The 24,883-nt window shown below is 41.4% G+C and overlaps 1 protein-coding gene across 1 annotated transcript; it reads left to right on the top strand.

Moving 5' to 3' along the window:
* Positions 1-1,210: 1,210 nt before the first annotated feature.
* LOC142407191 (protein-lysine methyltransferase METTL21E-like) lies at positions 1,211-23,217 on the top strand. Its single transcript, XM_075496434.1, has 6 exons — positions 1,211-1,238; positions 1,734-1,780; positions 3,491-3,575; positions 18,871-19,028; positions 21,553-21,670; positions 22,608-23,217. Exons 1-6 carry the CDS (start codon positions 1,211-1,213, stop codon positions 23,030-23,032), a joined length of 861 nt encoding a protein of 286 aa, XP_075352549.1. The 3' UTR covers positions 23,033-23,217.
* Positions 23,218-24,883: the final 1,666 nt, after the last annotated feature.

Genomic DNA, 24,883 nt, shown 5'->3' with positions numbered 1-24,883 from the left:
AGACAGCTGTTAAAAATCACACGCAATCTTGCTTCCTTAACTTTAAACTTCAATGAAATTTTGAAAGCGACTTGGATTGTTTCTAGGTATTGAGAGAAGAAAAATTGGCTCAATTAGTTTAGTTTTCCTTATTCCCTTCACTATGCCTGTCTTGAAAGTTTTGTGCTCAAAGTAACGTTGCTTATCGAACCCTTCACGAGACAATGTCAGCCCTCGTAAAATCTCACAGAAAAATCATATGGTACCATAAGTCCTTATATAAATCTGAGGTGCTGTAATTGTTTATGTTCTGAATGTAAATGTCGTGTTTCTAGATTTGGAGTTACATGACCATGCCCAAAGACAGAATTTGTCTGCAAAAGTGGTGTTCAGAGGTGCCCACTGGTTGTAGCACTCATGTCAGATTAATTTGTGAGAGAAACAATGTGTTGGGCTCAGACTCCCCCCCCCACCTCACCTGTCTCTCTCAGTGATTGTACAATTTATTTATAGCTCCCATGGATTAAGATGGAAAAGCATTGAATGCTGCCAGTCAAACTTGGGTGCTTACATTACATTTTAGTCTTCCTCCTTGCTTCTTTTGTCTTCTCATTTAATATTTCTACTTCATTTCTCATTTTTTCATTGTTTGAAAGTCCAAGTCCATACAACTAAGTTTTGTATGAAGCATTAGCCTCCCCTAAAAGGATGAAGGGCTGAGGTGAAACAGGTAGGATTTGGCCCTTATAGTTGCAGAGAGTCTAATACTCTGTACAGTGTTTACTGGGCAACAACTATCCCTTTTGGATATTACTTTTGTAAAAGATTATATTTTAAGCAAATTCTCAGCCTGGACAGGCTGTTCACAGCAGTGTTTTGTAAATCACTCATTAGTATTACTGTATTTTGCTTTACAAGTGTAGATCAGGTCTTGGTGATTTGTTTGATAGTTACTAGATGTAGAAGAGCTCCTATTTCTCCTACCAAGTATGGTAAAAGTACAGAGACCTTCAGTTCTCTGTAGGGCTCATTTAGTATTTTTGTACAATAATTTATTATTTTTCAATGGCACCTAGAAACCCCAGTTGAGGTTGAAGTCTAATTTTGCTAAAAACTGTGTAAAGTGAGAGACAGTTCCTGTCCTGAATTGGTTACAGTCTAAATAAGGGAAGTCTTAAAAGATACCTGTATTTGTTCCCATGGCAGTAAGTGGCTGTGATCCATTGAGCGAATGTACATCTTGCATGTACAAAAGAGTGGTATGTGTATAATTATGCACGTCGACAGCTGTCTCATGGGGTAAAGTGGGCTAGGATTTTGGGCGTTGTGTACTTTGTTACAGTTCTGCATCCCAACGCGAGCACACATTTATATACCCCTGCCACAAACGCACCCCTGCCGCTTAGTCAATTGTGCTCGGCGCTGGGAAGACCCCTTTGACTCTGAAGAATGATATTTAGCTCTTCGGTTACTTTTTAGTAACAGTGAGTGGTTACTAACACTGTGCTGCTATCTTATTTTTGTAAAAAAATACTCCAAAGTTGGTTACTTTGTTGGTTGGTGCTCCCTTGACTGGGTGCCTGCTGCTGTTAGGAAATCTGCTCCCTTACGTCAGGGAGTGCGTGGTGCCCACTGAGCGTTCGTGCTGCAGCTGTCGGGATTTATTCTTGCTCCTGGTGTGGGGATGTTGGCAATGCGTGACACACGCTTCAGAGCACACTTCTGCCTGGGAGGGAAACGACCGGGTGGCTAAGGACTTTTCTGTTTGAGTACTATCTTTGGAAAGCCGCAAGAGATTCAGGTAATGTTGGCTGAAACACAGTGGATGCCAGTGGTGTTTCACTTGTCTGTGTCTTTTACTCTAAATTACGTTGTATCATTTACTTTAAACAGCGTAACTCGGCAACTGAGCTGTTCTGCACTGTTTGGTTGCTTGTAGTACTCCTGAATTCTTTTGTTAGTCAGACAGGTGGTTGTGTAGTTCAGTGAACATCAAAGGATATTTTTAGAAGGAAAAAAAAAATGTAGAGGACCACAAAATACAAAGGTTTTCCCTTTTAGGGTGATTTTATAGTGCCACGTTGCTTGTCCTTCAGAATGCGAAGGGACTGATTATTAACCTGTTATTTTTATCTTCTTATGGGAAGAAAATTTGTCTTTTTTATACTTCTGAGGTAGGTGACAAGCTGGTGGATGTGTGTAACATTTACTGCTTAATGTCCCAGTAGTTTGTAATGCTACTTGTCATTCTGAAGATGCATACAAAGATTTTGAATCCCATTGAACCTCTTCTCTGTTCCCCATGTAGTGATGTTACTATTGCTAAGTTCATAGATAGACATAAATTTAATAGCAGTATTTTTGTTCTATGTGTTACGGTAATGTGTAGAAGCCCCCTAAGTTATTTTTCACCTTCAAATAGGTTAATGGCTGCTGGCACTGTGGTAGTGAAGTTAAACATTAAACCTGCGTGTCTTCTGTAGGGTAAAGTCAAGAGAGTATGGTGCATCCTCTCCAAGAAGACAGGGCTGTTCTATACTGTCCTCTTTTGTCTGAAGTTTTGAGAGGAAAACCTGCCTAAGGCTTTGCACTGTGAGGAAGTTCTCTTGATACTCAGCATATGTTTTTACTTTGCCTTTTTTTTTTTTTACTAGATTTAGTCCTTCACTCATTGCCTTATTTAATTGCATCCCTATTGGGTGTTTAGACGTCTGTAGATTAGTAATTGTATGCTGCCTGTAACCAGTCCTGCAAAAAATCAGTCAAATTTCCGTATAGCAGTGCAAGACCTTTAAAAACTATCAGAGCACTGGTTTATTTTTTTTTTCTGTGAACTCAGTGTTTTTCTGATTGTAAAATATCAAGAATTGGAGACTATTGGTTGTCCTTCTGCTTTTCTGCAGACAGCTGAAAATTGTATTGTCCTCTGTCATACTTTTCCTATTACTTTTTTCTCCTGAGTCTGCATGTTCTGTGTCTGTTTATATATGCACATACACATTCTGTTCTGCATGTTGCCTATAGATCCTGCTTCCTACTTATTCTCATGTGCAACTTTTACTAATAGGTTGTTTCCTTCCCTTCAAAGTCAATTAATTCAAACAAGATTAGATCCATTTGGTGCAATTTTTCTTCTCTTTCAGACATTTGTTGCTACCTTTCCTTTCAATCATTTATAAGCCTACCAACCCTGATTTGAATCGATTCTAATTTTAAAATTTCATAAAATAGTTTTAACTGTTTAGCAAAGCTCTTTTTTTTTTTTTTTTTTTTTTTAAATTTACTTGCTTTTTCCTGTCTTTGAGAGTAGAACAGTTGAACTAGTTTGCTGCTTCTGGTTCTTTTATGCTTTGAGTATTGATATTTACATGTCTACATGTCTTCATTATTAATAGAAGTAAATTATAGTATAATACATGTAAAAATAATTTTAATTTTTTTGTGAAGTGTTATGTCGGGAAAAAGAAATAAAGTCATTTTATTCAGGCAGGCTTGTGTTTCTCTGTCCCAGGTTTTGTGGCATAGTATGGATTTGACATCATCACAACATAATCATCTACAAAATGAACTGATAAGAGAAATGGAAAGACAAGAAGGTAAAATGTTTCCTTAGGAATATTGTTTCCTAGGAATATTGTTAAGTATAAAGAACAAGGTTTCTTGCTGACAATGAGCTATCTTCTCACTGTTTTTTTCTGAAGAATTGTGTTTATGGCACTTGTACAGAAAAGACAACAGATAGCGCTGTTGTAGTATTCTAGCTACGCGGTAAGTATCTGCTGTACCGGCATACTCTGGTCCTGGCAGTTTCCTACCAGTGCCTGGCATCTGGCCTCCAGATATTTGCCTGAGACTGGTTCCAGGGAGTGAAGCCATGACTACGATCAAGCTATTCAGAAGAGGTTTGTTTGCGGGGTGTCAGTTAAGGAGAATTGGTTATTACAAGCTTGGTTTCTGTCTAGTCAACCTCAAACCTAATCTTCAAATACCTTCAGGGGCTGTTGGCAGCTTTTTCTCTTAAGCAAGTTCGTGGCTGCACATCTTTCAATATCCTAAAGCATCACAAGTAATCTCCTTTTTCGGGGTCACCAGGAGTAGCCAAGGTTTTAGGGCAAGTGCGGTGTTGTTTTGGGATGGGGTCTAGTTATGTTCTACAGCTGAATGTGAAAGAAGGAGGGTTTTTTAAAAATTATTTTATTTTCCATAATATTTTTCTTTAAAATCTTAGCCAAGCTGTGGTCCATGTAGAGCCAGGCTTTGGGGCTTTTTCAAGAGATCTTAGTGTCTGGTTTTGCTTTGCTACCTGTTCAGCAAAGCAAGGTGGAGCTTTAGGCATGACTGCAATACTTAAAACTAATTATTTGCTTACTGAAACTAATGTTTGTTATTTTACTTTCAAATAGTTTTTTTAAAGTACCCCAAATTGATGACCTTCTCTGGAAAGCTGATATTGCACAAGAAGATGGCTGATAGGGATTGGTATAGATTGCTGCTCCACAAAGCACTGTTCAAGTGCCTTAATCTGGAGATTTTCTTTAACGCAATTCCCTTTCCTATTGTGTAATTCTGGCTTGAACAGAGAGCTCAAGTTGATCATATGCAATGAAGCATGATTGTTGGGGGAAGAAATATCTAGAAGAATAAATATTAAAGATAGAGCTACTGAAGACTGAAATATTGATGACTGTCATTATGTATTCTGTAGTACACAAGGGCTGAGGTAAAGTTGTACAGTCATTTCTATGCTTCTGCAAGCTTGGCTCTCTAATATTGATACTCTCTTCATGCAGGATTCAGAGTGAGGAGGAGTGAGTCTGCATGTAATTTCTTTATCTTTTGAATTATGAAAGTAAATTGAGTTCTGGGACATTAGGTCAATGTATGCAGAATTAGCTGGTAGGGCAGAATCTTTAGATCAAACACAGAAATATATTCTACTTAGCTAACAGAGTAACTGTGATAACAATAGCAGGTGGTTCTCTTCCATGTCTAGAAACACTCATTTAAGAGGATGAGGAGACATGAATGGAACATGGGATATCTTTACAGTTTCATCTGACACCAGGCTTTGGCATGTTAAATTCCATGCCAGGTTCTGGACGTGAAGGGTGCCGAATCTGCTGCACGGAGACTTACCTGCTTGATCACACTGAGCCTGGGGCCTTCCTTGTTCTCATCCTTTTCCTCTACCGCCTTCCCCATTGCCATTTCATTAACTTCACCTACCCAGTCTCAACCTCTGTTTCTCAGGGTTCTTATTCCAGTTCAGTTTCTCTGCAAGTTCCAGTCTGACCTCTTTATATTCGGAGCCTTCCCCTTTCCTTCTTAATTGGCTTGTCACAAGTTCTCCTGGTTAAAACTCCTTATTCTTGTTCATGATTCACATTACTACTGGTTCTCAGCTTACAGGTAGGTCCTCACCCAGTCTGATCTTTCCTCTGGTGTCTTTATCCAATCAGTTTTCCATCACACCTGCATCATTAGATGTCTCTTTTCTTTCCTCTTGTGATTTCTCTTGATCATTACCTTTAACTCTCCTCGGATAAACTTTTCTGAGATCAGATTCTACCACTCCCATCTTTGTCTCTTGGGATACTAAACTACTTTACCACTGTTGCATTATATAAATTCACCCCAGAATAATTTCATTTCTGAGACACAAGGAGGAGAGCAAGTTTGCAAGGCGTACTTGTCCTTGACACTCCATCGTCTCACTTACTTGGCCAGGGCTCAGTTTTTAATCCATAAATATCTGAGAAAATGCTGACCCAGTAACCTTCACATATCTCCCAGCATTTTAGAAGGGACACACTCCTTCTACTGACCCTGCTTGACAGATGTACTAATTGATGGCAATTCCTGCCATCATTTCAAGTCTCTGGGTGGAGTCCAAAAGGTGCCTTAAATGGGACATAGTTGGAATGGAGGCAAGTGAGAAGCAGCCTAAGCCTGTGTTGTGGTTTAACCTGGCAGGCAGCTAAACACCACACAGCCTCTCGCTCACTCCCCAGGGTGGGATGGGGGAGAGAATCAGGAAAAAACAAGTAAAACCCGTGGGTTGAGATAAAGACAGTTTAATAGGACAGAACAGGAAGGGAAAGTAATAATAATAATAATGAAAGAATATACAAAACAAGTGAGGCACAATGCAATTGCTCACCACCCACCAACTGATGCCCAGCCAGTTCCCAAGCAGCAATCGCTGCCCCTGGGCCAACTCCCCCCAGTTTATATATGGACATGGTGTCATATGGTATGGAATATCCCTTTGCCCAGCTGGGGTCAGCTGTCCTGGCTGTGCCCCCTCCCAGCTTCTTGCTGGCAGGGCATGAGAAGCTGAAAAGTCCTTGAGTAGTGTAAGCACTGCTTAGCAACAACTAAAACATCAGTGTGTTATCAACATTATTCTCATCCTAAATCCAAAACACAGCACAAGACCAGCTACTAGGAAGAAAATTAATGCTATCCCAGCTGAAACCAGGACACCCTGCAACTTAGAAGTTAAGATATTCAGCTGGGAAGAGGGAGTGATTTAGTGTCTCATTGCTATTTCCTGGGTTACTTCTAAAGATACTTATCCTTCTCACTCCCTTCCCCACTGACACTTTTCCACTGACTTCAAAGACTTCTCTGTAAAATGTGAAAAACATCCTGGGACCAGATGTGGAGCCCAAGTCTGCCTCTTCACAACTGAGTGCCCAGTTCATAGTTGGGCTTTTCCTTGCTTGTTGTCCTTCTAGCATGATTCTTGCAATCCTGGTTTCCTGATGGCCTAGCTCTGGTGGTGATGAAGGGGAATGGAAGCACCTGGTTCTGTAGTGTGGCTGGAACACACCCCTCAGGAGAGTGAGTTGTGAATTTGAATCCTTCTGAAGAAGGTCCAGCACCCAGTTCCTCCATTTTCTGAGTGCTTAAATTGCTGAACCGTTCTTTATATAGTGGACTTTGCAATTAACAGTGCTGGTTAAAAAATGAGCCTATTTATACTATATATAAATGACACTTTTGCTATATCTTCCCACCACCTGCCTTCCCTTCTTTCATCTTCCTCTCTTTTGTCTCTTAGCTTTGAATTATGCTTCTGTCTTTAAAAAAAAAACTAAAACAACCGAACAACCTCTTCCATTAATTCTCATCTCAAAAGCATTAACATCCCCTTCCCGCTCCACCCCCAAACTCATGGAAGTCACACCATTCGTTACCTACATTTTTCTTCTTCACTGCAGGATTGACCTGAAACATCAGCACTCAAATTCTACTCCTCTTAGGCAACAAGCTGTCTCCAAACAAAAAAAAAAGACTAAAAGAGGTAGTGTGGAATAAGACTTGAGTATAACCCAATTAATGAGTTACTAGAGCTAAACTGTACCTTCACAGCAAATCAGAATAGTCTAAAAATACCTCTTCTCTGAATTTACCTCTTGGCTATCTTATAGTAACTTATCTCTGAGCTCTTTTGTTTGAAAGTGGGACCATTCAAATACTATAGTAAACATCAGGTGTACTAATTTGATTTGACACTTCTCTGTTCCTTTTCTCTCCCCCACAACAAGTAGACCCACTTTTGCTGAAGACATTACTAAACTCAAATGGAAGTATGTGGATAGGACAGAAGTTGGAGGCAACACGCAGTCAAAGCATGCGTTAACTCTGTAGAGAAGTCTGTAACATATTCTTCCCTCTCAGCCATCTGTCTGTCTTTTCTGTTTTCACATCTTTCCCCTTTACAATAACTGCATTTCAACAATAAACTAAATATGTCTCAACTGCCACATGAAAAAGGTGGTATGTTTGCATGGATTGGGCTTGTTAGGTTACTTTCAGGTCCTTTCCTCAAAGAAATATTTTAGAAATCCAGAATTATTGGTAGGGGAAAATTGGCAGGCATTTTGTTGAGTCCCGTCCGTTCTGCCAGCTGTGGTACCTGGCGTGTTCTGGCATGTCATTACAAGGAAATAAGAGCTTTCAATGGCACAAAGCCCTCTTGACCGGGCAAGTAAGAGATGTGAGAGATTAGACTAGACAATGGCTTAGAGTGTCTAAATTACTCATCCAGAGCCTTCCTATCTATCAGGAAATTGGCTGTCAGCCTTTTATAATGTACGTTAGATCATCTAATTTAAGAACGCAGTCTACTTTTGTAATCAAAGGGAAATCATTGTTATCTTTAGAGATTGAATAGCTGCTGTACCTAGACCTGAAGATGTTTTCAATGACAGACAAACATGATGAAGTAACAAGGGAAGTACTTGGCATATTTGAATTCATTATATTTTCATGAGATAATGAGATAATCTGACTATGAGATAATAATGAGATAATCTGACTATGATATGAGATAATCTGACTATGGTACTTCTTATTTTCAGCCTTCTAATGGTTTTGGATGACCTGTGACTTGGATGGGGCTGGGATGTCAGTGGTATGAATTTCAAATTGAAAATGCACCTCTCAAGTCTGGGTAAATACATAGACTGGATACTGTGAACATACCCCTCTCCTGTTGTTGTCTTCTCATGTTCTGAGCTAAGTGCATCTTGTCCCTTGGCTGAGAAGAGGCTGCCTGTGGGTGGCAGTTTTGTATTTCTGCATTTCAAAGTATAAAGTTTCAAGCATTATATTACCCTGTCGTAGTATCTGAGATTAATCGATATAATATACGTCGTCATTGCCATCACTTCAGCACGTTGAGCTTGTAATGAATGTACTGGAATGCCTACACTCAGTTACATGATCATTTCCCTCTGTAGGTAGGGATGAAGTAAGGAAAAATTGACTTTGTAATTTACATAAGTACTGGAACAGTACTTTGCTTTATATTCTTAGAAAGGTGTAGGTTACATCTGACTTCTGGAAAGTCAAGGGCATGATTAGATTTCCCTCCTAACCCCTTCCTTTAAGGGTCCTTCGGCTGGAATGGAATGGAATGAAACAGAAATAAGTGGAATGAAATAAAGATACTAAAGTGATACCACCTGGAATCTGGGGACTATTCTGTGATTCAGGATTGTGTATGTTTCCATGGAGCCATCTGTAATGCTTGCAAGACCAGGGGTCTGATCCTGAGATGTCAGCAGCTCAGTAAAAATTGTGAGACTCCAGAGTCCCTTAGAATTGGGACCTAATGTATATTTGGTGTATATTTGACCTTTCTGCAGGTGTCTTCTTGACATTGGGATATATAGATAGCTATTATAAATATATAAACGTATATATAATATATGTAATGTATATTATATATATTATCTATATAAAATATCTCTTGAATCTTTACTTTGATATATATAAAATACATCTTGAATCTTTACTTTTGGTGACTCTTGTTCTGTGTGTCCAGAGTGGGGAGATCTGAAGAGTCCTGGCTATCATGAATTCTTGGAACTTTCTCTCATGCATTACTCAATCAGTAATGTCAGCACAGGTAGTCCTCCTGTGTTCATCAAACTCAGAGGCAATTGCTGAGAAGTCTTAGAGTAACCATGTACGTCTTCACAGCTGTTGATACTGGTTCTTAAAATATTTGTAAGTACAAGTCTAAATGGTAAATTTTAAATCTAGACTCTATAGATGAGAGTACACAGCTTCTGAAGAAGGGAGAGTATGTTGCTGTAGGGATGAACTCTGTCAGGTCAAGTTCATGCTGAAGGCTTGGATTTCATTCCTTTTGCCAGCTGGAGAAGATCCATCAAAGCAGGAGAGAAGCAGAACACGGCTGGGTCTTATTTCCTTATCACCTTGGGCTGTGACACCATTTGACCTCAAGAGATTAATAAGTAGGGTCAGGCCAGCACTTGAAAGAGACTAATCTGTATTTTTTCCCCCTGTAGGTTGTTTTGATGAATCATTGGGTGAAACTATTGTTTCTGGATTAATGCTGTCCTAATCCATTAGCAAAGTACTTGGAGGATGTTTTGTTACCTGTGTGCTATTTGTGAATGCATCTGAAAATGGAGATATTGACTGCTAGTATATTCTTCACAGCTTTTATGTGGAAGGGTAATTTTACTTCCTTTTTTAGCCGCATTTTAATTCAGGTATCTAGACAGTGGTATCTATTTTTTTAAAAAAATATAATTTTAATTCAGCCCCCTTGTTTTTGCTGCTTTTCCTGCATTTTAAGTGCTGTTTAACAGTGCCTGTCTCTGTTCCCTTTTTATTCAGTGGAGAATGCATTAATGTAGGCAGTATCATTAGATATGCAGTGAGAGATTTAACATATGCTATTAATTGATGGAAGATACCCAACTGAATTTTAAGGTTACTATTTCCTGATGGAGCTGTATACTTCCAAGCATGATTTTATGAGGCAATTGGTAAAGGGAACAGCTGATTATGTAGCACGTTTCTAAACAGGTACTATTTTTACTCATTCCAAGCAAAAAGTACGCAGATAAAGATAGCCTAAGGTCCATTCGTGTGATTTGCTTCATTGTTAAAGAAAAAGATGCTGCAGTTTGCAACTTGTTCCATTCTGACCTGGTCTGCCTCCTGTTATTTTCCTTCTACCTTCCCTTCCTCACTTGAAGGACTTCTCCAACTCTGCCTCAGCAGAACTCACGTCCTTTTCTTTCTTTAGGTTTTGTTCTAATATAAAACATTTCATTTGACATTTGAAAGTGTCAGCAAAATCCTCTGGTTCCCTACATAAGATTTTGTAGCTCGACACGTGTTTAACTAACCTGCCACTGACTTCATAACTCCAGTCTCCCACATGATTTAGTATGTCTCTTTGGAAAACTATGTTTGCATTTCAGTTGTAATAACGATGATTGCTTTGCCTTTGAGGATGATGTTTACGCTGCTTTGTTAATGATGTGGTTGGTAATAGTGCAAGATGCGTCAGCAGTATATGACTTTTCTCCCTCAGCCCTGATATTAACTTAAAATCAAGGGAGTTCAAAGAACATGCTCCAAAGACTTTAGACTTTTATGATAAACAATACTTTACCTGAAATATTTCAAAGAATGCTATAAGAAATTAACCTATTAGGCAGAAAGTCTTAAGAAACTTAGAGACATTCAAATTCTTCAAGAGAATTTGGGGTATCTATAGATGGGAACTTCTTTGTGAACAAAAGTTCAAGACCAAAGGAGCGCTATCTGTTTCACTAACAAAAATTATCTCAGTTTCTATATGTTACCTGAACAGGATCATACTGTCTCATCTTAATGTAAATAAGGTTGTAGCGTCTGAAACTCCAGTGGTTTCTGTGTATACATGCTCATGAAAAGAGATTAATAGGCTGAAGAAAATTATTCTATGTATATGCCACTTCCACGCCTCTCCAAATCACAGAATAGGACTGAGGGCAAACCTACCTGGTCAAACCCAGGCAAATGAAGAAGGGAGTCCTAGCAGACCTTTAAGTTCTGACAATTTAGTATGGGTGCTCAAGTAGTATTGCTGGAAATGCCCTTCCATTCTTACAAGAATTGAGAGCCAGGTCAGTCAAGCCTCCTCTTCTCTTGTGTGATCCTATTCTACTGATGAGTCAGATCTTGTCTTAAAATGTCATTAAAATCATTAAAATCTATTCATTGAGTCATAATTCCCCCCCGGTGGGATGGGGGAGAGAATTGGAAGAGCAAAAGTGAGAAAACTCGAGGGTTGAGATCAAAACAGTTTAATAGGTAAAGCAAAAGCCGCGCACACAAGCAAAGCAAAACAAAGAATTAATTCACTCCTTCCCATGGGCAGGCAGGTGTTCAGCCATCTCCAGGAAAGCAGGGCTCCATCACGCGTAACGGTGACTTGGGAAGACAAATGCCATCACTCCAAATGTGCCCCCTTCCTTCTTCTTCCCCAGCTTTATATACTGAGCATGACACCATATGGTATGGAATAGCCCTTTGGTCAGTTTGGATCAACTGTCCTGGCTGTGCCCCCTCCCAGCTTCTTGTGCACCTGGCAGAGCACGGGAAGCTGAAAAGTCCTTGACTAGTGCAGCAACAACTGAAACATCTCTGTATTATCAACACTGTCTTCAGCACAAATCCAAAACATAGCCCCATACCAGCCACTATAAAGACAATTAACTCTATCTCAGCTGAAACCAGGACAGGTGTGGACAGTTTAGCTCAGGTAGGGAGCAGTGGCCTACAAACTCTGTTAGTGTAGGTGCTGTGCAAGCCTTAAGTAGAAAGATTGCTGATAATGTAGGGAATAGGTGGGAAATGTTTATTGAGCACTAGAGGGGTAGCTGTAATACTGCTAAAATTTTATAGATCTTCTGGCAGAAGCTTTATAAGTTAAGACTTCATAAGTTACGGCTTCTCAACAAAATTGGATCCAAAACAGATGTCAAGGGAGGAAGAATCAAGAAAAATGGTTGTAATTGGGAGGTAATAGAAGGAATAGCTTTTTACTTCCACAGCTAGTACTGATCACAGAACAAGATCAGACTGCTCTAAGCAATCAGAGAAGATTAAAAGCAGGCTATATCTGGTATGCCTGGAAACAGGATGATATATTAAATACAGTTACGATATATGTAATAAGACAGCTTCATATTAATTCTTTCATAAGAAAAGATTCATTTTGCCCTGGAGCAGCATTTCTCTGGCACTTAACTCATGTTTGTGCAGAGTTCCCTTCTTGCAGGCACAATGACACGTGTTTTCTCTCAAGTTAACATCAGAGGCTTGCAGAAGGTGTAATGGGCTGCCACATACTACTTATTTCCTAACATCTTAAAATATCATAGCTTCATTGTTGACTGTTTTATTTAAATTACCTTTATAAAATTATACTGTTTATATTTTTTCCAGTAGTATATGCATTACATTATTTTTAATTTTGCTGTATCCCATGATTAGGGTTCCCTCCCCCCGCACCCCAATACATTTTTGGGGTACTGTGGCTTGGTTAGGTTTTTTTTTGTTGAGTTTTTTGTTTGTCTGTTTTTTTAACTTTCAGATTATATCTTACTGTCAACATACTAAGATTGAACATGAACAATTTTGCTTTTTCTTCCTTGTTTGTTGCTATTCTCTAGTTTCCTCTGATGCTTAGAGTAAGTTGAGTTACAAGCTTAAAGCACTGGCTAAAGAGCCTGAGCATCTTACTGATGTGTTTTTGTTTGGTATCATCTCTTTCTTTGTTCACCCCTGCTTTTGTTCCTTGGTCCTTCTATCACAAGGAAGGGAGAGAGACTTTGTCAATAGGTTGTGGCAATAAAAATTCTGAGGCACATGGCAGAGCAAATGGCAACACTTGAAGCCATTGTGTCCTGTGGCTGCAGTGGTTCAAGGGGGAAGAAAACACGAAGAATCTTCAGTAGACCAATGTGTTTTATGCTGATGAAAATATGAATGTTTTCATTTTTAATAGCCTTTGGGCCTGCAGTTTCTATGCAGATCCTGATCTTGATATCTGCGATTTCGATGGTAACTGCAGGCTTGATACAGAAACTCTGCTTTGGACAAGATGGTAACCTAGTTATCTAAATCTCTAGCGTGCTTTCTAGGAGGTGTAGCTTGTAAGCATGTTTTGCTTTCGCTAATTTGCCAAGAGATCATAGTTGGCTGTGAAAGCAAATTTCCTGTGAAAACTTGGAATGATTCTAGTCTTTGCTAAGCAAATGCTCTGGACAGCTTCGCTTACATATTTTTTTTGTAACATTGTGGTGCAGCTTTGTGTGATGATGGCAAAACTGAAACTGGCTTGGTATTCAGCTAAAAAAGAATGAATCCTCTCCTGTTAGAAGAGTTATCCGGGATTATGTTAGCTATCATAAATATCCTTCGCTTAGCAACAGGGATGGCATTCAGGATATCAAGCCAACTGGAAAGAATCCCTCTGACAGGGCTCTGTTGGGGTGGGTGGATAAGCTTTCCTGACAACACTAGTGCTTTCACTCCTGTCTGTCATAATTTGTGTTGCTAGGATGTGTTTCACAAGTTTTGTGACAGACTTATAAATGATACTGTAGCTCCTTTTGTTTACTGTCAAAAAGAACCATAATGTGGGGAAAGTGAACAGTAAAAGGATATGGAAAATAATAAAAAATCCAGGCACATAAGACCATGAGTGCCTCTACTAGGGCAGCTGTTCTTGAAGGGAAAAAGAAGTTAAAAAACTGCCTTTGGATTGCTGAAATGGAAAGCAATATATAGTAACAATCCACTTCTTTACTTTTTATGAACTTGGCTTCTTCAGCAAAACAGGAAAGAAATTATTTAGTCATAAACTGAGAACTTCAATTAGAATTCAGGAGACTTCCCATGTATCATGCTAACCATTAATGGTGAAATGTATTTTTATTTACAAATGTAATTCACATTCATAGAATCATAGAACAGTTTGGGTTGAAGGGACATTTAAAGGCCATCTAGTCCAACCCCCCTGCAATGAGCAGGGTCATCTTCAACTGGATCAGGTTGCTCAGAGCCCCGTCCAACCTGACCTTGAATGTTTCCAGGGATGGGGCATCTACAGCCTCTCTGGGCAACCTGTTCCAGTGTTTCACCACCCTCATCGTAAAAAATTTCTTCCTTATATCTGTTCTAAATCTACCTTCTTTTAGTTTAAAATAATTACCCCTTGTCCTATTGCAACAGGCCCTGCTAAAAAGTTTGTCCCCATCTTTCTCATAAGCCCCCTTTAAGCACTGAAAGGCTGCAATAAGGTCTCTCTGGAACCTTCTCTTCTCAAGGCTGAATAACCCAACTGTCTCAGCCTTTCCTCACAGGAGAGGTGCTCCATCCCTCTGATCATTTTTGTGGCCCTCCTCTGGACCCGCTCAAACAGGTCCATGTCTTTCCTGTGCTGAGGGCTCCAGAGCTGGACGCAGACTCCAGGTGGGGTCTCACCAGAGCAGAGTAGAGGGGCAGAATCACCTCCCTCGACCTGCTGGCCACACTTCCTTTGATGCAGCCCAGGATAGGGTTGGCCTTCTGGGCTGCGAGCACGCATTGTTGGCTCATGTCTAGCTTTTCATCCACCAGTACCCCCAAGTCCTTCTCCGCAGGGCTGCTCTCAATCCTTTCATCCCCCAGCCTGTATTGATACCAGGGATTGCCCCGATCCAGGTGCAGGACCCTGCATTTGGCCTTGTTGAACCTCATGAGGTTCACACAGGCCCACTTCTCGAGCTTGTCCAGGTCCCTCTGGATGGCATCCTGTCTGTCAGGCATGTCAACTGCACCACTCAGCTTGGTGTCATCTGCAAACTTGCTGAGGGTGCTCTCGGTCCCACTGTCTATGTCATTGATGAAGATATTTAACAGTACTGGTCCAGTACAGACCCCTGAGGGACACCGCTCATCACTGATCTCCATGGGGACATTGAGCCGTTGACCACTACCCTCTGGATGCGACCATCCAACCAATTCCTCATCCACCAAACAGTCCACCCATCAAATCCATATCTCTCCAATTTAGAGAGAAGGATGTTGTGGGGTACCGTGTCAAAGGCCTTATGGAAGTCCAGATAGATGATATCTGTAGCTCTTCCCTTGTTCACTGATGTAGTCACTCTATCATAGAAGGCCATTAGGTTGGTCAGGCAGGACTTGCCCTTGGTGAAGCTGTGCTGGCTGTCTCAAATCACCTTCCTGTCCTTCATGTGCCTTAGTGTAGCTTCTAGGAGGATCTGTTCCACGATCTTCCCAGGCACAGAGGTGAGGCTGACAGGTTGGTAGTTCCCAGGGTCATCCTTTCTACCTGTCCTGGTTTCAGCTGGGATAGAATTAATTTTCTTCCTAGTAGCTGGTCTTGTGCTGTGTTTTGGATTTAGGATGAGAATAATGTTGATACCACACTGATGGTTTAGTTGTTGCTAAGCAGTGCTTACTCTACTCAAGGACTTTTCAGCTTCCCATGCTCTGCCAGGTGCACAAGAAGCTGGGAGGGGGCACAGCCAGGACAGCTGGCCCCAGCTGGCCAAAGGGCTATTCCATACCATATGGCGTCATGCTCAGTATAGAAACTGGGGGGAGTTGGCTGGGGGCAGCAATCGCTGCTCGGGAACTGTCTGGACATCGGTTGGTAGGTGGTGAGCAATTGCATTGTGCATCACTTGTTTTGTATATTCTTTCATTATTATTATTATTACTTTCCCTTCCTGTTCTGTCCTATTAAACTGTCTTTATCTCAACCCACGGGTTTTACTTGTTTTTTCCTGATTCTCTCCCCCATCCCACCGCGGGGGAGAGGGTGAGCAAGCAGCTGTGTGGTGCTTAGTTGCCCACTGGGGTTAAACCACAACACTACCCTTTCTGAAAATGGGTGCAATGTTTCCCTTTTCCAGTCACCAGGGACTTCACCTGACTGCCATGAGTTTTCAGATATCATGGAGAGTGGCTTGTCAACTACATCAGCCAATTCCCTCAGGACTCTGGGATGCATCTCATCAGGTCCCATAGACTTATGTATGTTCAGGTTCCTTAGGTGGTCACGAACTTGATCTCTTATAGTGGCAGGGACTTTTGTTCCCCTAGTCCCTGTCTTAGGGTCCATCCACTCGAGAGGTGTGGGAAGAGAGGTCACCAGTGAAGACTGAGGCAAAGAAGTTGCTGAGCACCTCAGCCTTCTCCTCGTCCGTTGTTACCAGTTTGCCAGTCTTGTTCATCGGGGGGGTACGCTTTCTTTGACCTTCCTTTTCTGGCTGACGTATCTGTAGAAGCCCTTCTTATTATTCCTTGCGTCCTTTGTCAAGTTCAGCTCCAGCCATGCCTTGGCCTTCCTGACCCCATCCCTACACAACTGGGCAGCGTCCCTATACTCTTCCCAGGATACCTGTCCCTGCTCCCACTGCCTGTGCATTTCCTTCTTGCCCTTTAGTTTGACCAGTAGGTCTTGACTCATCCATGCTGGTCTCTTGCCTTCCTTTCTTAAGTTCTTACACCTGGGTATCTGTGAGAGACTGAAAGAGTTAATGTCTCAAACACTGTGGAGAGATGAGGTGCGATTTGCATGGCTACGGCAAGTTGGCTAGCACGAGATGGGGAGAGCTTTTCGGAGGAGAGACTAAAAGAGGTATTGTCTTGCGAGACACTGAAAGAGGTACTGTCTCAAACATTGTATCGAGATAAGGTGCAGCAAGTCCGGCTAGCACAGGATGAGAAGAGCACGGCGGAGGATGCACAGTTACCATCTATGGCCAGAGGTCACACAGAGTTTTATCTAAGGAATGGGCCTACAACCACCCGAAACTTGGAATGAAACTCCTCGCAACCACTCCCCCTCCCCCAGCGCTTGCGAACTTTTGACTAACTTTTGAACTACTGACTAACTCCTTGAAGAGCTGGAATTTAGCGTTCCTGAAATTCAGGGTCCTAATTTTACTCTTCACCTAACTAATATCCCTCAGGACTGCGAACTCCACCAGTGCATGATTGCTGCAGGCCAGACTGCCTCCAATCTTGACGTCACCGATTAGCTTACTTGCGTTGGTGACCAACAGGTCCAGTATCGCGTCCCCTCTGGTAGGGCTGTCTATTACCTGGCTTAAGAAGTTATCCTCAATGCACTCCAGGAGTCTGCTTGATTGCCTACAGCTCGCTGTCCCACTTTTGCAGCAGATGTTGGAGTGGTTGAAGTCCCCCAGCAGGATGAGAGCCTGCGAGTACGATGTCTCCTGTAGCTGGAGTAAGAAGGCTTTGTCAATATGCTCCCCTTGATTGAGTGACCTGTAGTAGACACCAACCACAAGGTTCCCTTTGTTGCCTCGGTCTCTGATTCTTACCCATAAGCTTTCAACCTGCTTGTGGCTATTCTTCAGAGACAGCTCTTCACACTCTACCCATTTCTTGATGTAGAGGGCAACGCCTCCGCCCCTTCTTCCTTGCCTGTCCCTTCTGAATAGCCTGTGGCCATCGAGAGCTGCACTCCAGTCATGGGATGGGTCCCACCAAGTTTCAGTAATGGCAACTAAGTTGTAGCTTTCTAGCAGCATGGTGGCTTCCACCTCCTCCTGTTTGTAGCCCATGCTGCGTGCATTGGTGTAGGGGGACTTCAGCTGGGCTGTTGGCCATGTCACCTTCTTAGAGGAACACCCCTTAATTCCTTTGAGGTATTTCACTGGTGTTTCCCTGTTGGCTCCTATTACCTCGGGAGCCAATGGCTCGTCTCCATAAGACTTCAAGTGTGCTGCAGTGTAGCCAGCATGTCTCAGAGCAACAGGCTGAGGGCCCTTGCTAGCATCCTGTCCCTCTAATCTTGGCGTGTTATCCCACAGCTTGTCATAGGCAAGCCTGATAATATCCCCCTCCCCCTTCAAGTCTAGTTTAAAGCTCTGTTAATGAGCCCCACTAGCTTGTGAAAAAAGACCCTCTTCCCCCTTTGAGAAAGGTGAAGCCCGTCTGACACCAGCAAGCCTTGAGCCATGTAGGCCATCCCATTATTGAAAAACCCAAAATTGTGGTGGTGACACCAGCCACGGAGCCACATGTTAATAGATTGGGCCCATCTGTTTCTTCCAATGTCGCTGCCTGCAACTGAAAGGAGAGAGGGAAAAATAACCTGTACTCCAGATTCCCTTACCAACCGTCCCAAGGCCCTGAAGTCTCTTTTGATTGCCCTTGGACTACGCATTGCGGCTTCAATGCCACCCACGTGGAAGAGCGGTAATGGGTAGTAGTCCAAGGGCCGTACCAAGCTAGGACGTTTCCTAGTCATGTCCTTAACCCGGGCCCCCGGGAGGCAGCAGACTTCCCTAAGAGGAGGGTCTGTCCAGCATATTGGACCCTCTGTTCCCCTCAGAAGGGAGTTGCCTATGACTATAATCTGTCTTTTCTTCCTCGTGGAGGTGGTCATGATACGGGGGGTAGGCCTTTCTGACCTATTCTATTCAAGCAACTTTCTTGCTTCAAATCAGCTTTTCAATATAAATTGGTAGTTTCATTATCAGTCCACTCAGCATGTTTGACCTTTTATACTTTTGCTTCCAGGGGAAAAAGAAGATGAACAGCTAGCTGCAGAAATCATGAGAAGGCGTTTTTTTCCAGCTCTTATAACTCATAAGGCCTGGGAAGGCTTTCACTTTGCTGGCCATGAGATAAGAATTACAGAAGCCACTGATTGTTACGGGGCAGTCGTCTGGCCATCGGTACAATATTTATGCAGTATTATTATTTTTTAATTTTGGAGTCTTTTAGCACTTTTAATTTGTTTTGCATGATAAATATGTTTGGTTGTATGTTGTAAACCCAAGGAAAACATTCTTTGCTTCTCTGTCTCCATTCTGCAAATCCCAAACCTGAATTTAGCCTAATTTCATATGGATTCCTGGTTCTCAAAGCTTAAATGGTATTTCTTGTTTGCACCCCTATTACACAAGATGTATGATCTTGTGTCCCCTCCTCACCTACCAGTAACTTTTGATCCTATTGGCGAATTGCAAGAATATTTTGAAGGAAATATGGCAGTCTTATGATGATTACATTTCTGTACATTTTGTAAATACAGACGGCTGTATAGCAGGCAGATCCAGGTTGTGGAAACAGCTATGATATGAGCTCACAAGGTATTAGCACTCATAGAAGCTACTCGACCTACTCATGTGAGAAACACATTTACCTTGTAAATACAGAGACATGGGAAAAGGTTCAGCTGGAGCTTTCAGTTTCTTAAACAGCCAGAAATCCAGTGGGAGGGAACTATTGTCCTTGGGTCTTGATATGAGAACCATTAGCATGCCCACCATACAAAGAACCTTCTTCAAGGTTTTGAATCTGTGCAATGCAGCTAACTGACTGTTTTGAGATAATTAAGAGTGAAAGAAACCACTGTGGTCAGGGAAGTGCCACGATGCACCATTGACACTTGTGGCATTCGGAGAACATCCCTGAAACAGAACCATCTCCAGGAGCCCCTATGGGAGGGAGAGGACTAAAACCCAGGAGGCTCCATTTCTGTCCCAACGGTATCAGCCTCCTAGGATCGTACTGTTTTTAAGAAGTACGGCCATAGTTCAGCTGAGGAGAGTTAGCGTACTCTGCTGTTTTGAACTCCAAACAATTTTCCTTGTCTTAGCAGACCTGGACAAGTCATTGATACTATATCTCTTCGTGGCCTCAGTGCATATCTTCAAGGAAAGGTTGGCTGACTGCCAGGTGTTCTTACAAAATCATGGGCTGCACTGAAAAGCATATTTTTTTTTCTGGAAGGGTTTAGCCAGTTTTGCTGCGGAAGGAAGGCAACCCTTCTGTCTGTGTCTCTTCATGTTCTCCCTTCCTGTTCCATCCAGAAGTATTTGAACTATTCCAAAAAGCATCAGCCAAATTTGTTGAGAGGGAAGAAACTTTAAGGAAAACAAAATTTCTATATATTTCATGGAAAGGAAGCCAGATTTCAAAGTTTCCCTAATTTAACCCAGAGAAATTTTGATCATGCCAGCCAGTTTCTACAACAGAATATGGCACAACTCCGAGGGAAGAAATTGTAGGAATATATGGAACTAACAGGAATTCTAAAAATAATGTGTTTTAAATGTCAGCCAAACATCAGGCACAATCTTTAGGTACCTGGCTTTAATTAGTCCTGGTGCTCACAGACTTATTTCTATATCGAAGCTTTGTTGATTATGAGATATATGTAAGTTCGCATAAAAGATCCTACTCTTTTTTGCTCTGAATTAAGAGGTAGAAAACAAAAACCTTGTTTGAATTTCTAGCTTGTCAACATTGGGTCAACAGTACTCCTGTTCCTTTCCTTCTATTTCTTAATTGGTTAAAAGCAAAACTAAGAGTGTAGTTTTGCTGTGGCAGACTAAGCCACTAATAATTGCCTTTCCAAATGGTCATCTGTATTGCAAGAAGATGTGGCAACCATCATACATACATGTCAATGGAGACCATATAATTATCGAAGTCTAGGAAAAAATGTGGGAGACAAGCTAGAGACTATCTTTACCAGAGAAATAAAATTAGGAATTTCTATTTCAACAGTGAACTAAAACTCACTGGTCAGTATGAGGCAGGGAAGAAAAGCTGAAGAATCTTCTTAATCACAGTTTATAAATGCATACATAAAGACTGTTTTAGAGGGCTCTTTGTGGCTTTGTTTGCTAGAAAAGTTTGCTAAGCTTAATAAGGTAAGCACATACAAACTGAAAACGAACTGGAAGAAAAGGGGTAAATCTGTTGGTCCCTTTTGAATCATTATGGTAATTAATTATTGTTAGAAATTATTCACTATTGGAAGAGCTTAACAAGGGTTGTGGATTTTCTCTCAGAAGCAGTCCTTATATCAAGGTGTCTTTGTGAAGGACACATTTTAACTCAACCAGAAGTAAGTGCAGTTATAAGCAGGAATTGCTGACTGGAATTTTATAGCTCATGTTATGCAGCGTGACAGATTAGATAATTGCAGTTGTTCCTTCTGGCTGTAATGCTTTGCAAGCCTATATTGAGGCATGTTGTGGCATTTATTTTGTCAGCCTATAGTGCTCAAAGATCATAGTGAGTGTGATCCTTTAGGGCCAGTGCTTGAATGAATATTGCTCATTTGAACAGACATGAATTTTTGAACAGATAAGAATTTTTTGCATGCTTTTAAATGACAACACATATTTAGTGAAGGGATTTATTTCTTTATTTGTTCAGTATGTTCATGGCTTCTCTCCCCTACAGGCTCTTGTTTTGTGTTATTTTTTGGAAACTAATTCTAAACAATACAATTTAGTTGACAAAAACGTGATTGAAATTGGAGCTGGAACTGGGTTGGTCTCCATAGTAGCCAGTTTACTGGGTAAGTACATGCCATTGCTCTTATGCTCTTGGAAACATCTCTCAGATGAATACTGGAGGACAAAGGAAGCAGCTCAGTTCTTCTAAAAGGCTGTTGTTTGAAAGCTTCCTAGAGCAAGAAAAAGTAAATTACAAAGGGCTTGTTTGGAAACCTGCTCTGTTATTTTTTTCTGTAAAGCTGTGAGGGTATTGATGAAATAAAGGAGGTCCCAGTAGATGATGTTGTCATTAACAGTGTTAAAACAGGGGACCAAAATAAGAAACTAGTGGCCTCAGAGGGTGTCAGTGGCAACCAGATGAAGCCAGATGTAGGTATGACCAATGCATCACCTTCCATTGACCAAACAGCTCTTGAATGCCAGGTCACTTTCTTTCCATTTGTGTTCAGCATTTTCTTTCAGCCAACTGATCAGCAACTAATCAGCAACTTGACTTTTCTGCTACAGACACTGTTGTGTTTTCCCTTGTGGTAGCCTATTCTTCCTCAAGAGTAATCCAGATCAGTGACTTCTGCATTTTACTAGAATTTTAGCCTTCTGTAGTCTGAGAAAGCTTCTTCCTATGCGAAAAGGAAGGAACCTGAGGCAATGCTTAAGTCTCATGCTGATGTCTTGGAGTCAGTAACCGGTATTCTTCAATCCCTAGTCACTCACTGTACTTTTAACCAATATGATATCAAGATGCAGTAAGTATCTGATTTCTCCCCACCCAGCCCCAGCTGCATTTAGATGGCAATCTGTAGAGTAGAACTACTGGGAACCAAATATTTATTTTAAGCACAATGGCTAAGAGCTATTGGGAGCATTTACATTGTTCTGTTCCCCTCAGTGAGAGCTACCTGGTAAAATCAGTTCTTTGTGCAGTGGCTTTTGTAAATGGGTTTTTACTCAAGTCTTGAACTATATTCAAAGATTCCGTTTATTTTCTCCCTGTCACAGGTGCACTTGTGACCGCCACTGATTTGCCAGAACTGCTGGGAAACCTTCAGCACAATGTTCTCCGAAATACAAAGCTCAAATGCAAACACCAGCCCCGTGTTAAGGAATTGTCTTGGGGTATTGATCTGGAAAAGAACTTTCCTCGGTCTTCCTGTCACTTCGACTACATTTTGGCTGCTGATGTAGTTTACAACCATCCCTTCCTGGATGAACTCCTCCTAACTTTTGATCACTTGTGCAAGAATGACACTGTTATTCTGTGGGCTATGAAATTTAGGTTGGACAAAGAGAACCAATTTGTGGGCAGATTTCAGACACTGTTTGACTTAGAGGTGATTTCTAATTTCCCCAGTTTGAACATAACCTTGTATAAGGCAATGAGAAAAGGCAGGATGAAAGCCAGACCATCCAAACTGATGGTCTGAAAGAGAGATACGGGGAGGTGACAGTTTCAGCTGTTCTGCAGCTTGTTCTCTTTGTAATAATTTCCATGTTAGTAGCTGCTAACACCTGCATAAATGACATTTTTAGAGATAGCTAAAACAAAACATCAGATTCCTAGTGCATCCCTAACAAATTCCTAAACTCAATTTGCCAGTAGTTTTATGTACAGAAGAAATGTATCTTTGATGTTTTCTTGACTTTTATGTGCTAAGCTGACAACACTAAACTTTCACAAGTATTACCATTATTGTTGTGGGTTGTGTAATGAATATTTCCAATAGCTTTCAATTGCAGCTTTGAACAATGTCTTATAAGATCAACCAATCATTTAAAACTTAAGACTATGATAAATCTTTGTATTTAAAAGTTGTGGTGTTAAATCTGATCTTTCCCCATTCTCACTATCGTGTAAATCCTTCCTTTGAATAGCCTTTATAGGACATTAAATTAGCTGAGAAGACCCCCCACCTGGGAAATATACTATCATAATGAAGGGACAGAATATATTAGTTACCCTTTGATTTAATGATTATGCTTTCTTCCCCTTCCATTTTTTATTTAGATTCAGGGATTCTTCAACAGACAGCCGCACATGAGGCAAGAGGGAGTTAAATGTTTTGTTGCTTGAACAAAGGTCTTGGATAAGAAGAGTACAGCATATCACCAACTGACCTTTGCAAAGACCTTAAATTCTTGGAGGTCTGCTTCTCCAAAAATAGACGGTTATCTGGACCTCAGGGAACAATAATGGGAAAATGACAGTGGCCATCAAGAGAGGAGTTTTGCACTGCCGGCTGGTGGTGACTGGAGGTAGAAAACTAAACCAGCCTGACACGGTGTGGCTGAGGCATGGGCTGGCTTAGATTTTTTGTTTGTTTGTTTTTGTAGTATGGGCAAACAAAATACTTTTCTCCTAGGTGCTCAGTACTGCGTGTTCCTGTTTTCAGTGGTCAGGTTAATGTCCTTGAAAACCTATCAGAGAACTTTCTTTTGGGAAGATTAAGAAAATGATTCTCTGCACACCCCATATTTTTTGATTCTGTTTGTAATTGAGGGAGAGAGACCTTTAAGTCCCTTGCAGGCTAGAGAAGCAAACCCCGCTCATGTGCTACTGTCCAGGCAGACCTTTACCACCTCTGCAGTAGCAGGCAATTGCTCTAGTAGTATGAGGACTCTGGGGGCTGTCAGTCTTTACCTTTCTAGCTCCTATTTGTATTCCCTCCAGGAGTTTTTTATGTATTGTCCGATCTGAGCATTTTTTTATGATGGCTTCCAGAACATACTAGTGTTTGTACCTCTTCTTGTGACAGATGCATGTTACTTATTTACTCGGCTGGCTGGCACAAGTATGGGGCAGAACTATGACAAATGACTGATATAACTGGAACGTACTCTTACTCCCAGCCGAATATTTGGTTTTCTTGCGACAAAGGTTCCCAGCATTAGAGATGAAGTGGTGCAGAGAGCAGACTGTAAGCTGCCAAGCTTTTCCAGTGGGAGCTGGGGATTCCATGTGTGAAATGAGGTGGTGAAGATAATTTTGGGGGGAGGATGGATGATGATGTGGCAGGAGGGATCTGGAGTTGGAGGGAAGATTGCAGAGAAAAGGTAGCTGTAGGGAGAAGGTGAGATGGAGGAAGAGAAAGAGGAGTACCACTGGCAACAGCGATACTGACTTCAAAAAGGGTTAGGAACCATAGCACAAGGGTAGACCATCTTTCTTGCTACTGACTGTAAGGGGGGCATCCTTGGTGAGCCGCGGAGGATGACTCTCTGATAATACTAGAGCAATCAGTGTGTCTTAGCCCAGGACAGCAAAATGAGAAGAAAGG

The sequence above is a fragment of the Mycteria americana genome, chromosome 1, assembly GCF_035582795.1.
Source record: "Mycteria americana isolate JAX WOST 10 ecotype Jacksonville Zoo and Gardens chromosome 1, USCA_MyAme_1.0, whole genome shotgun sequence".
NCBI classification, from domain to species: domain Eukaryota; kingdom Metazoa; phylum Chordata; class Aves; order Ciconiiformes; family Ciconiidae; genus Mycteria; species Mycteria americana.
This window is presented reverse-complemented; position numbering and strand designations above follow the sequence as displayed.

Coding starts and splice junctions, on each gene's coding strand:
- LOC142407191 (XM_075496434.1), top strand. CDS start 1,211: ATGTACATCTTGCATGTACAAAAGAGTG. Junction 3,576..18,870: donor AGAAATGGAAAGACAAGAAG/GTAAAATGTTTC, acceptor TTTTGCTTCCAG/GGGAAAAAGAAGATGAACAG. Junction 21,671..22,607: donor CATAGTAGCCAGTTTACTGG/GTAAGTACATGC, acceptor TCCCTGTCACAG/GTGCACTTGTGACCGCCACT.